General features: G+C 45.8%; 1 protein-coding gene across 1 annotated transcript in view; it reads left to right on the top strand.

Annotated features, from left to right (window-relative positions):
• LOC126298819 (uncharacterized) overlaps positions 1 to 14,720 on the top strand; it is an 81,237-nt gene that overhangs the window by 9,301 nt on the left and 57,216 nt on the right. The window contains exon 2 of the mRNA XM_049990287.1: positions 7,924 to 8,044. Coding sequence (XP_049846244.1) covers positions 7,924 to 8,044 — 121 coding nt within the window. The remainder of the gene's footprint in view (positions 1 to 7,923; positions 8,045 to 14,720) is intronic.

Raw genomic sequence — 14,720 nt, 5'->3', positions numbered from 1 at the left:
TCTCATGTCGTCATCCTCAAGTGGAATTGCGGCAGTTTTATCCGCCGCCTGGCATAGATACGGCAACTGTTAAGCTTTACACCTGCTATCTGCATTGCCCTCCAGGAAACTTAGTTCCCGGCAATGCAGACCCCTGCCCACTGTGGCTATACGGGATACTACAGGAACAATAGCGACTGTAATCGGGTGTAATGTGGAGTTTGCGTTTATGTCCTGAACTCTGTATGTAGTGAACCTGTGCCCCTTCAAACTCCTCTTGAAGCTGTGCCTGTCAGGATACGGACGACATACGAAATAACTGTCTGCAATGTATATCTCCATCCAGATGGTGCGGTACCCCTGAAAGTATTGGGTGCACTGATTCATGAACTCCCTAAACGTTTCTTACTTTTGGCAGATTTTAACACCCATATCCCCTTATGGGGTGGCATCGTGATTACTGGCGAAGGAAGAGATGTCGAAAATTTACTGTCTCAGCTCGACCTCTGCCTCTTAAATTCTGGGGCCCCCACACATTTCAGTGTGGCTCATGGTACTTACACGGCCATTCATTTATCTCTCTGCAGCCCAGAACTTCTCCCATCTGTCCACCGCTGAGTTCACAACGACTTGTATGCTAGTGACCACTTTCCCATCTTCTTGTCCCCCAGCACCATTTTCTCAGACGTCTACCCAGATGGGCTTTAAACAAGTAGAACTGGGAAGCTTTCACCTCTGCTGTCACCGCTGAATCTCCCCCACATGGTACCATCGATGTGGTGGTTTACCGGGGTCACTAGAAAGACCGTTTCTGCAACGGAAAATGCGATCGCTTGCTCTTCAGGGTGCCCATGGCAAAATACAGTACCTTGGTAGTCGCCGGAAATTACCGAGGCCATTAAAGAGCGCAGGTGGGCTCTACAGCGACATAAGTGGCACCCATTCCTAGAGCACCTAATAGCTTTTAAATTGCTCTGTACCCACGTTCACCAGCTTATAGAACGACGGGAACAGGAGTGTTGGGAGAGGTACGTCTCGACCATTGGGTGCCATACGTCACCTTCCCAAGTCTGGACGAAAATCAGACTTGTTTTTGGGTACCAGACCCCAACAGGTGCCGTAGGCGTTAGCATAAATAGTGTGTTACTTACTAACGAGAAACGCAATTGCCGAGCACTTTTCTGAGCACTATGCTCAAGCCTCTGGTTCGGAGAATTACGCCCAGCCCTTCGCACCCTCAATAGATGAATGGAAGCGAAGGTCTTCTCGTTCACCACACGCTGCAGTGAACCCTATAACGCCCTATTTACAGAGTGGGAGCTCCTCAGCACCCTTGCACATTTCCCTGACACAGTTTCTGGAACAGATCGGATCCACAGTCAGATGATTAGACATCTCTCGCCCGACTGCAAGCGACATCACCTTGTCATCTTCAACTGGATCTGGTGCGAAGGCATTTTTCCATCGCAATGGCAGGGGGGCGTCGTCATTCCTGTGCTCAGACTCGGTAAAAACACGCTTGATGTGAGTAGCTATCGGCCCATCACTCTCACCAACGTTCTTTGTAAGCTGCTAGAACGTTTGGTGAGTCAGCGGTTGTGTTGGGTTTTGGAGTCACGTGGTCTACTAACTCAATGCCAGAGCGGTTTCCGCCTGTGTCGCTCTACCACTGGTAATTTTGTGTCCCTCGAGTCTGCTATCTGAACAGTCTTTTCCAGATGCCAATGCCTGGTTGCCGTCTTTTTGGATTTACGAAAAGCTTACGACGCGACTTGGCGAATCATATCCTTGCCACATAATATGAGTGGGGTCTCTGGGGTCCGCTTCCGATTTTTATCCAAAATTTCCTGTCATTCTGTACTTTCGATGTAAAAGTTGGTGCCTCCTATAGTTCCCACCTTATCCAGGAGAATGGGGTCCCGAAGGGCTCTGTATTGAGTGTATCTCTATTTTTAGTGGCCATTAACGGTCTAGCAGCCGTTGTAGGGCCGTCAGTCTCATCTTCTCAGTATGCAGACGACTTCTGCGTTTCGTCTTGCTCCTCCAGAACCATACTGGTGTTGCTGTGCGGCGCCTACAGGGAACCATCCACAAGGCGCAGTCATGTGCTTTGGCCCATGGCTTCCAGTTTTCAACCACGAAGTCGTGTATCATGCACTTCTGTTGGTGTCATACAATTCATCCAGAACCAAAACTTTATCTTAATGACGATCCATTCATTGTAGTGGAGACATATCCATTCTTAGGACTGGTTTCCGACGCCGGATTGACTTGGCTTCCTCACCTTCATTTGCTTAAGCGGAAGTGATGGCAGCACCTCAATGCCCTCTGCTGTCTGAGAAACACCAACTAGAGTTCAGATCGCTCTACTCTGCTGCAGCTCTACAGAGCCCTTGTCCCAACTCCGCCTTGACTATAGGAGTCTGGATTATGGTTTGGCTGTTCATTTACTCGACCCAGTCCATCACTGTGTAGTTTGACTAGCGGCAGAAGCTTTTAGGACAAGTCCAGTGACCAGCGTCCTGGTGGAGGTCGGTGTCCCTCCATTGAAGGTTAGGTGTGCATAACTGCTCTCCAATTAAGTTGCACACATTCGTAGTTCTCCTGAGCATCCACATTACCGTCTTGTTTTCCCAACCACAGTGGTTGGTTTGGATCTCCCACACTGGGGGCCCTGGCCAGGGCTTAAGATTGCAGCTCGTGTCCGATGCCTTCTGTCTGAACTAGAGTCCTCCCCTTTACCACTTCTACTAGAGGTCCATCCACGTGCACCTCCATGATGTAAGCTTCGCCTGGACCTTTCCCACGGCCCTAACGACTCAGTTGACACCACGGCTCTCCTCTCTCACCTCCTCTAGATTCTTGACGTGTTCCGGGACTCTGAAGTGGTTTACACCGACAGCTCGATAGCTGATAGTCATGTTGGCTTCTCCTACGTCCACAGAGGCCATATTGAACATCATTCCTTGCCTGATGCATGCAGTGTATTCACTGCAGTCCTGGTGGTCATATCTCGTGCACTTCAGTACATAGATTCATGCTCTGGCGACTCGTTTCTTCTCTGTACTGACTCCTTGAGCAGCTTACAAGGTATCGACCAGTGCTATCCTTGCCATCCTTCCATAGCGACCATCCAGGAGTCCATCAATGCCCTGGAACGACACAGTTGTCTCGTGGTGTTTGTCTGGGCCCCAGGAACTTCCCCACAGGCTGGCCAAACAGGCTACACGGAAACTGCTTCTGAAGATCGGCATTCCCGTAACTCACATGCGTTCATTATTAAGCCGCGAGGTTTTTCGGCTTTGGGAGACGAAATGGCAGAGTGGCTGGCTTATGCTTGTTATTCTCGTCATCAGTCAGCCATGGTCATCTGATCTCTTGTTTTAATTCCTCCTACCTGTTTGTCCTATGTAGTATTGTAGGGTTTATAGCCCTTCCGTCATTCTTGGAGTTTTTTCCTTTCTCCCAGGTTTGTGTTGTAACTCTAGTTTTTGTTCTCACCCTTGTATAATTGTTTTAATCGGTACAAGGGACCGATGACCTAGCAATTTGGACTCTTCCCCAACATTATTGGCTCACCTTCTCAATCAACTCAACCTCATCTGCTTTAAAACTGGAGCACCCATATTCCTTTCAGACAGAGTGCTCACCTATTCCCGTTTGAACCTCTTGTTCTGCTCTGCCCAGCTTACCCGTCGTCTTGAGTGGTCCATTCTCTCAGACACGTGATTAAGTGACCATTTCTCGTTTGCTATCCGTTTACTCACTCCTACCCCATGTATGTGTAAACCCACCTGGCATCTTTCTAAGGCTGACTAGACGCCTTTGCTCTCCCTGGCGATCTTCACCGAACAACATTCCCTCATCTGTGATGACCAGATAGAGTACCTTAGAAATGTTGTCCTTACCGCCGAACATTCCATTCCTCTTACTTCACCTTCACCGCGCCATGTCCCAGTCCCTTGGTGAACTGATGCGTGCTGTGACGCAATTCCGAGATATGCTTTCGCATTTTCATGCGTCATTCTACGATGGCGAACTATATTCGTTATGGACAGTTGTGTGCACAGTGTCGTAGCATTCTTTAGGACAGGAAGAAAGCTTGCTGGATGCCATTTACTAGTTCTTTTAACAATTCCACTCCCTCTTCTGTCGTGTGGGCCAAACGCTAACGGCTCTTTGGGACCAAGGTCCAGTCCCTAGTTACCAGCACGGCCGTAGTGGATGATGTCATTGTGGAACCTCTGCTATCTCAAACACCTTAAGCCGCTATTTTGCGGAATTTTCACGCTCTACCCACTATTACCCTCCCTTCCCCCATCAAAAACGAGTAGAGGCGGCTTGGGTGATACCCTTCTCCTCTCAGAATCATGAATGCTACAATTCCGCCTTTACTATACAGCAGTTACATCATGCTCTCACTTCATCCCAATGTTCCACACCAGTCAGATGTTGCAGCACCTTTCTCTTGCGGGTGCGGATTCCGAGCTCGCCGTTCTGCAGCTGACCATCTCATCACATTGTTAACCCATGTCATGAACAGTTTTTTGCAGAAATACCAGACTGTGGCTATGTTTTTTTATTTGGAGAAAGCACACGGTACCTGCTGGATTACTGATATCCTCCATACTCTTTACACATTGGGCTTTTGGTGCCGCATGCCCCATTTCCTTCAGGAATTTTTAGAAGATAGTTTTCAAGGTAGATGCGGATTTTGCCTTTTCAGACCTCCGTCCTGAGCATTATCCTCCCTGCTATAACCATTAATCCTATTACAGCATGCCTCCCGCCAGGCATCTCTGCCTCCATTTGCGTCGACGATTTTGCCATCTATTGCAGTTCTCCACGGACTTGTCTCCTTGAGCGGCGTCTTCAGCTATGTCTCGATCGCCTTTACTCGTGAAGCATCAACAATGGCTTTCGCTTTTCCACTGAAAAAACCGTTTTCGTGAATTTCTGGTGTCGCAGTGGTTTTTTTCCACCATCTTTACATCTTGGGCTTTTTGCGCTTTCGTTCGCTGAAACTACGAAAATCTGGGGTATCATGCTTGATAGAAAACTTCCTTTGTCGTCCCACATGTCTTACCTGGCTTCCCACTGCACCCAGTCCTACGTATACTATGCGGTACTTCCTGTGGGGCAGATCGGACCACCCTCCTCCGATCCCTTGTCAGTTCGAAACTAGACTATGGTTGTTTCGTTTATGCATGTTCTCGTCCGTCCATATTCCACCAACGTTGAACCCGTTTGGCCAGTGGCGCCTTTTACACTAGCACAGCTGAGAATCTCTATGCAGAAGCTGTCGAATTACCGCCGTCATAATGGCGTAATGTTCTACTCAGCAGACACGCATGCTGTTTGTCTGCCATGCTCGGCCACCCATCCCATACATCCTTTTTCGATGACGTTTTTAACTCCTTTTCATATTAGTATTCTAAGGTTATGACATGGGCGCATGTGACTTTGTTGTTTTTGCACCCTAAAACTAAACAAACAACAAGCATCTGGCTATGGACCAAAGCATGAATTTTGATAGCATCCGGCCTATCTTTTAATTCTTTGCTCTGCTGTGATGTCGCATTATTTTCAAGTTGTGGGGTGACATTCTTTACCTGTCGGAAAAAGTAAAAGTCACACGGTTGGCAAAGGGAGGAACATTTCGGTGGTATCACTTTCACGGTGCAGGTTGGTCGTCGTCGTCGTCGTCGTCGTCGTCGTCGTCGTCGTCATCATCATCTACGAAAGTCCTATCTAGTTTGTCATGTATCACGATGAAAATAACTGTAAATACACTAAATACATCTTATATACTTATTTTATCATTAGTCACGTCTCCCGATGTTTTACTTCCGAAAAGAGGAAAGAGAGGTATATCTATTGTCACAATATTAGATACACCGAAAAAAAAATCGAATGGAGAAAAGCCACAACCAAAACTCGAACACGGACCAGCCGTTTAGTAGTCCAATGCCTTGACCGTTCGACCGACCGCCTATCTCGTTCTGTTAGTCTCACTGAATGAAGGGTACCCAAGCTTCAACATAACACAATAACGTTAGAAACTCGAACGTCATTACCTTTGGACGCCATATTACATTAATAAAAAATGTTTGTTTCTCGACGATATTTCGATGTATAGCATTTAAGACTATTTTCTGTCGTCAGCTTTGACCTTGATTCTTTTCAAACTTAGGAGTGTCTAGTAAAGAGTCGAAAAAGTCTCTTTATTTTCAATACAGAACGTCCTTTCAAAAATTGAGCAAAATCGGGGACGCACACGTCATATCCTCCCCTTCTGAATATTCTCATACAGTATCACCAATTCACGAGTGTGTAATGAACAGACTAATGTCTCTTCACTAGCGATAAATGCCTCTTTTGAACAAATTTGACAGTTTCGGAACATCACCACTCTTGCATGTGGCTCCTATCATTACTAGCAACGCTTTGAAAACGTGTATTTTGGGTACGTTCCTCACTACGTCAAGAAAATAGAGGAAACTATAAATATTGTCAGAACACAAATGAAGAAACAGAATTACGTTTAAAAAAACTTGCAAATTTACTGTGAGAGAAATACGAACAATTAGTTAAAACTTTTATCTTTGGATCTAAATTTGCAGGTAGAGGAGGAAGAAGAAAGTTGGATGCGTTTTATTGCAACGTTCCTTCGTATCTTCACCTGAGAAGTAACAGCAAGCCTTACCCGCGACCGCAACCGGACTCCAAGCGGTCTTGGCGTAGAAAAGCTAAATGAATGTGAATGTAGAGATGGTTATGTCCAAATGTGTATTGTTTATCCATTTTAATGTATCGAAACTGTTCTGTTGCCGTTGCCAGATAGTCTTTTAAAAGTCTTACTTGGATTCAGATGGTATTGTACTAAGATGTTTGCTTAAGAGGAAAAACTTTTGCACTACATGCATACATTTAGTAAGTGAGGACGCTGATCTTGTCTTTGAGGGCCCAGAAATTGTCCATGTTGTATTTTACCGTGTCTCGAAGTACCACCCGATAAAAAGTTAGGGCGCTTAGCTGTAAACAGTGGAAAAGTCGATGCAAGTGCTTCATATGCCATTACTGCCAGGTGTGAGAACTATCAGTAATGAACTTTCGTCACCTTGTATATTCAGTCTTTGCCGCGGCAATGTATATTTTCCTAGTGGTATACTTCTGGCCATGTATTGTTGACGTCTGAGTCTCCAGTAAGATCATACTTCAATGGCCATTAGCTTAGTTTTAGGACACTATTTTTTTCACTGTAATTTGTTACAATAAACACGGTTTTTAAGGTAAAGGGAACCCAACTGATAACTTTGTGCGAGTGGCGTTCACAAGTAAGTAGCAGGACACAGCTACTGAAAGAATGAAACAATACTTGGCGAGGTATGATTAGGGAAACACGCAAATGAGCACACGTCGCGAGCTTCAATTTATTACGAAATATCTTCGTGATATTGGGCTTGTCATATAAATTTTATGTTCCGAATGTTTAGCCATATTTACCAGATTTGAGTTCAAACCATTGAGTAGTTTTCAGTAATTAAAGATGAATCGTAACATAAAATTTGTGTAAAATTTTGAGAAGCTGAAAATTCTCAAACATGTAATTATGAAGACTAGAAGAGGTAATATTAAAGTTAATTTATATTGCTGAAGTTTAAGAAAATTCATTGTATCTGGATGTTTTAGCACCTTATCAGCTGCAAAGAACAGTATCTCTAATTAGCTACCACGTGTTTAAAGTTGACTTGAGTCACTCAGTTGTAGTTTGAGGAGAAGAGGACATGTAGCAACAAAACGTTCACCCGCCCCGTTGCAAACGTAAACAAATGCAAAAAACTGAAATATTTGCTGTGAACTAAATCATAGTTTCTTTTACTTGTAGAATATAATACACATGATAAAACCTGGCTAATTGTTCTTATTCTCCTCTCATTACAGCTTTTGACTTTTATAGTGTTCTTAGAACTGTGGCAGATTCTTAGCAGTCACACTAAAACAACTTGGTCTCCACTTCGCCTCCTGGGTCGTCCAGACTGGATTTCTGTGTCAACGGCAACAGGTACTCCACGCATATTATTGTAGCCTTAATTAAGCACTAACATTAGAGCTGTAGAAATCTAGTCTGCTAATATCGCCATACACCATGTGTGTCAACGACGAATGGCATCTGAACCCTCAAAGTGATTTGATGCGAAATTAACAAAATTTTTAGATTTCGTTGAAGTCTTGAAAACATGATGTGGAAATTAGACTGGTAAGGGGTGGGGATTGGGCGGTGGAGGGAGCAATAGTGAGCGAGTTTGCCCGTGCTTAATTGTGCGGTTTCCTCCTCTGTGAAGCATGCTAATAGGGACTTAAAGTATTTAAAGTGGACCACATTTCAGCGGTTCTCTTCATAAAAAATGAAATGGAACTACCAGTTTTTTCTTAAGGAAACACACATTACAATATCTAAATATGCTAATAACCGTAAGTTGTCCCTTACGCGAAGTTGCATATGGAGGGTTGCAATAGATAAACAGCAAGAGTAAATCCTAGCAGTCTTCATGTTTTTGAGTGATAGAATAGAGGGCTGTTCATCTTGTTTCTTCTATAGGTTTCTCGGTGTTCCTTTGGAATTATACACCGAAGGTCGCAGCCTCTAACTAGGTATTTTAATCAGTGAAATTCATTGTGGCTTTTGGGATTGCTACTATATCACTACAATAATGTTTAAATACACTTGATGCCACCTTACTTATTGCTCAAACTGAAACAAGAAAAACTTTGTCCACATAACATAATCAGTCCGATGTGAGAACCAATCTAAGATCATAAATCACTGCAGTGATAGCCTATAATCATATTACAATAACCGACGAGAACTTCACAAGCCAAGATGGATAAAAAAAGGATTTTATTGGATGACCGGTTTCGACAGAGCTATGCTGTCATCAGATCTGTCGCAGCTGATCGTCCAATAAAGTGCTTTTTTAGCGATCTTGGCTTGGGAAGTTTTCTTCAGTTATCATATACATTGCAGACAGGGTTACCAAATGTCCAAAATAAAAACTGGGGGATATTACAAACGATCTTCATGTGAACCACAATGGCTCACTTTTATTACAAAAACATATTTCTCGTTTCCTCATATCTTCTTAAGTAAATCTTTCTTGGAGATGATGATGTCGTAGTATTGAGAACAAGTGAGATCTTTATAGTTACAAATTACGATCAACTAATTCTTTACACACCGTACAGAGAGCTTACTTGCTTTATCAGTCCATTTAATATTTAATATTTAATAAGGAAAATATCATTTTCAGAACTCTATTAGGGGCAGGGACTGCAAAACAGTATGCACAATTTGAAAAAGTTCCGAATATTTATTCTCAAGACGACTGTTCATCCCCCAAGAGGGCTCACAACTCTTTTGTGAGTACATGCTTCGCTACCATGGGGGCTCAACTTTTGTAGCACTACTTCCCTTTCTGTGCTGCAAGCCTATACTTCCGCTATCCCTTTCCCCCCTCTGCCTTTCCATCGGATGGTCTTTCTTGTCCCTATTTGGACCTGGTATGTGGTTTAGGACCCTGATTTTCCATTTCACTTCTAGCGCCCTCTACATCTTTCCATTAATGAGTACATGGTCGCCATTGTTGGGTTTGACCTGCCACCACTTCTCCAAATTTTTCAGATTATGCAGGGAAGATTACCCAGTTTAGTGTCAGTTCCACATTTGTCCCTTTCCATTTCAGCGCTTTTCCTTTCCAATAGGACAGTATGCCCAAAACACAGCACAGTAGCCATCCTGTTGGGCGGGAGGGGTGGGGTGTCCTTAACTACTTGCATGGTGGTCGCTCCTTGACCATGCAGGAATCACACTGTTGGTGCCTGATCTGATATCTCCCCATGTATGCCAGACAGTATGTGCCCATCGTTCTGGGGCACAGAGACTCTGAGCAATGGATTACTGGACAGGTAACCATTGTTGAGGCAGGGTGGCGCCCATTGGCAAAGCCTCCATGGCGGATGACTTGCACATGAAGCGGATGAAGCTTTCTGACACTGGTGCTCACAGGGCTCCAGCACTCTCTTCAGGAGAAAAGATGGTGTTCAATCCAGACACACTCAAAAATGCTTTCTTCCCTGGCTATGCTGGGCTATGCCAGGCTAAGTGACAAGCAGAGTAATACTCCGCCGCCCCCCACCTCCACCAACACTTGATCAGAATGAGGACAGATGGGGATTCTTTTTTGGACACAGTACCTTTATTCCTTGTAAAGACAACAGAGGAGAAGATTGGGGAAGTTGCAGTCGTCTACAAAATGAAGAGTGGGCCAATTTTTATTAAAACAGCATCCTCTGCCCAGTCACAGGCAGTGCTTAAAGTGTATGAGATTTGGGTTCAAAAAATGGTTCAAATGGCTCTGAGCACAGTGGGACTCAACTGCTGTGGTCATCAGTCCCCTAGAACGTAGAACTACTTAGTCCTAACTAACCTAAGGACATCACACACATCCATGCACGAGGCAGGATTCGAACCTGCGACCGCAGCAGTCGCACGGTTCCGGACTGCGCACTATTTTCCCTGCTCACCACATCGGCCGGCTGAAATTTGGGCACATGTTTTCATGTCACGATGTCAGCCCTGTCTGTAGGGATTGCGGATGACTATTGCACGCGAAAATAACTTGTGTTCCTCCCTCCATTTGCATCAGCTGTGGAGAGCACTATTTTCCCTGCTCACCAGACTTCACTGTCTTTCAGAGAGAGAAGAAAAAAGTACAAGAATGTGACTCTTGATATACCAAGAGGCCAAGAAAAAGTGTTTCTGTACCCTGCAAGCGTGACAGTGTCGTACACTACAGCTATCATAACTTCAGCCTCTCTGTCAACATCACACTGTTCCATTATACGTCCTACAACGAGCCCTCAGCTCAACCATGCCTGCCCGCTTGATGGTTGGGGGATGAACCCCTGCTACTTCCCCGACACCCACGTTGGGTGCAATGGCTCCCAACCTATCAGGATTGCCAATCCCCAACCCATATCCAGAGAAGCATCACCCTCACCTAGCTTCCCACACCAGGAAGGGGTCCTGCAAGACACTTCCCTCCAAGGTTTCTGTCAGTCTGCAAGTGAATACCAGCCAGGAGCTAAAGGAACCACAGGCTGCTGGCCATAGGGCTTCATGATCTTCTTCAGTCCCTGAAACTAATCCGCAGAAGCCCACCGAGTCATCCAAACTCCCTGCAGAATAGCGAGCCAAAAAGGAGTCATCAAAGTCGAAGGAAATTCCAGTGGTCCCCCATGCCATCAGATCCCACATGCACGGCTTCTGTGGCCATGGCAGCGATCACAGTGGCCCATGCACACCCATCACCCAGTTAGTCTTACCAATGTTCTCTGTAAGTTGCTCAATGCATGGTGTGTCAATGGCTGTGCTGGCTCCTTGAGTCTCGTGGCCTTCTAGCTCTGTCCCAGGGCGGTTTTCGCCAAGGTCGTTCTGCTGCAGATAATTTGGTTTGCCGGGAATCTCCCATCCAGACAGCTTTTGACCCACATCAGCACCTTCTTTTTGTTTTCTTCAACCTACAAAAGGCTTATGACATCACATGGTGACACCATATCCTCGCTACGTTACATGAGTGGGGTCTGTGCAGCCCACTTCCGATTTTTGTCCAGAACTGCTCCTTGCACCCTACTTTCCACCTTAGAGTTTGTGCTTCCCACAGTACCCCCACCCTCCCCCCCCCCGGTATCTGAGAGAATGGGGTCCCCCAGGGCTCTTCATTAAGTACACCTCTCTTTTTAGTGGCAATCAACGGTCTACCAGCAGTTGTGGGGTCTTCAGTATCACCCTCCTTGTATGCCAAAGATTTTTGCTTTAACACTACTGGCCATTAAAATTGCTACACCAAGAAGAGATGCAGATGATAAACGGGTATTCATTGGACAAATATATTATACATAACTGACATTTGATTGTATTTTCACGCAATTTGGGTGCATAGGATCTGAGAAATCAGTACTCAGAACCATCACCTCTGACCGTAATAACGGCCTCGATACGCCTGGGCATTGAGTCAAACAGAGCTTCGATAGCATGTACAGGTACAGCTGCCCATGCAGCTTCAACACGATACCACAGTTCATCAAGAGTAGTGACTGGCGTATTGTGACGAGTCAGTTGCTCGGCCACCTTTGACCAGACGTTTTCAATTGGCGAGAGATCAGGAGAACGTGCTGCCCAGGGCAGCAGTCGAACATTTTCTGTATCCAGAAAGGCCCGTACAGGACGTACAGTATGCGGTTGTGCTTTATCCTGCTGAAATGTAGGGTTTCGCAGCGATCGAATGAAGGGTAGGGCCACAGGTCGTAACACATTTGAAATGTAACTTCTACTGTTCAAAGTGTCGTCAATGCAAATAAGAGGTGACCGAGGCGTGTAACCAATGGCACCCCATACCATCACGCCGGGTGATAAGCCAGTGTGGCGATGACGAATACACGCTTCCAATGTGCATTCACCGCGATGTCGCCAAACACCGATGCAACCTTCATGATGCTGTAAACAGAACTTGGATTTATCCGAAAAAATGACGTTTTGTCATTCGTGCACCCAAGTTCGTCGTTGAGGACACCATCGCAGGCTCTCCTGTCTGTGATGCAGCGTCAAGGGTAACCGCAGACATGGTCTCCGAGCTGATAGTCTATGCTGCTGCAAACGTTGTCGAACTGTTCGTGCAGATGGTTGTGGTCTTGCAAACGTCCCCATCTGCTGACCCTGGGATCGAGACGTGGCTGCACGATCCGTTACAGCCATGTGGATAAGATGACTGTCATCTCAACTGCTAGTGATACGAGGCCTTTGGGATCCAGCACGGCGTTCCGTATTACCCTCCTGAACCCACCGATTCCATATTCTGCTAACAGTCATTGGATATCGACCAACGCGAGCAGCAATGTCGCGATACGATGAACCGCAACCGCGATAGGCTACAATCCGACCTTTATCAAAGTCGGAAACGTGATGGTACGCATTTCTCTCCTTACACAAGGCATCACGACGACGTTTCACCAGACAACGTCGGTCAACTGCTGTTTGTGTATGAGAAATCGGTTGGAAACTTTCCTCATGTCAGAAGGTTGTAGGTGTTGCAGGTTGTATGTGTCAATGCTCTGAAAAGCTAATCACTTGCATATCACAGCATCTTCTTGCTGTCGGTTAAATTTCGCGTCTGTAGCACGTCATCTTTGTGGTGTAGCAATTTTAATGGCCGGTAGTGTACTATTGCTCCTCTAGTTTGGGTCTCGCTGAACGCCAACTGCAGGGCACCATATGAAAGGCAACCACGAACCCTCTCCCATGGCTTGCATGCAGTGAACTAGGATCCTTGCTGTATTGATGGATTGCCTTCACTGCTGATTTGGTGGCCTTCAAATGAGCCCTTAGTCATACTCGTTCTTGCACTGGCAAGATGATTCTAATCAGCAGTGACTCCATGAGCAGCCTTCTGGCTATAGACCAGTGCTACCCTCGTCACGCATTGGTCATGACTATCCAGGATCTTCTTTCTGACCTACATCAAGGTGGACAATGAGTCGTCTTTATTGGACCCCTGGACATGTTTGGGTCTCAGGGAGTGAACATGCTGACCACTTGGCAAAGTTGACTATTAGGAGGCCAGTTTTGGAAATGGGGCTCCCAGAATTGGCCTTTCTGTAGACTCTAGATCATCAGTTCTTCGATGTTTGGAACTCGGAATGGTTCACTTTGGACTCCACAAACTGTGGGGTAGGAGACCATGACCGCTTGGCAGTCCTTCCTCCACAGTTCCTACAGGGAATCCCCTGTCCTTTGTCACCTACACATTGGCCACACTTGGCAGACCCACAGCCACATTCTTCAGTGTGAGGACTCACTGTTAGTGGAGAGCCTACATTATGGTGGACCACATCCTACTAACTGCAAAAGTTTGGCTGCTTTGCGGCGATATCTTAAACTTCCTGACACGCTATGTCTGGTGCTACTGGACGACTCCAAAGTGGATGACCTGGTTTTACATTTCATCAACGAAGATGGTTTCTACTCGTCTCTGAGGTGGGGCACTTTGGCCTCATTGACTGCCTGAAGAGCTGAAGGGGCACCCCTCGCCTGCTCTGGCCCAGTGATCGCATGGCAGCCCTCGGAGGTCTGGCCTGGCCTCGCCTCTACCCTTCCCACCTTCTTATTCTCCTTGTTCTTTTCTGTTTGCCGTTTTTAATGTTTTATCTTTCCTAATTTTTTATCATCTTGTCTGTGTTGCTCATTTCCTTGGCGTAACGGGTGGTGAGTGGTGCTGGTAGGATGAAGAGGGTGCCTCTCCCACCGCATACCATGCACTGGGGACGTCCAACTGCATTCTAGGCAGAGTTGCTCGCCCACTTTTACCCCTCTCAGGCCCCTTCTAGTTCTATTTGATTTTATTTCTGTCTTACTGTACTTGCTTACAGTCGGGCTTCCCAGAATTTGCCTTTTTGTATCCTCCTCCTGAAGGCTACTCCTGGTTCGAGACCTATAGGATGAACGGTCTGATGACCTCGCTGTTCGGTCCCTTTAACTCCACCAACCAGACAACAAAAGATTGTTCATGAAGTCACAACATCTGTCAGATACAGTTTTCTCTAAAAATATTGTTCTGGTTTCCAATTTGAGCTGTTCACTTAAACATTTTCAGGCGATGTATTACATACATCAATTTAGTGTCATC

The sequence above is a fragment of the Schistocerca gregaria genome, chromosome X, assembly GCF_023897955.1.
Source record: "Schistocerca gregaria isolate iqSchGreg1 chromosome X, iqSchGreg1.2, whole genome shotgun sequence".
Classification (NCBI taxonomy): Eukaryota; Metazoa; Arthropoda; class Insecta; order Orthoptera; family Acrididae; genus Schistocerca; species Schistocerca gregaria.
The sequence above is the reverse complement of the archived record's forward strand: the minus strand, read 5'-3'. Positions and strand labels throughout refer to the sequence as shown.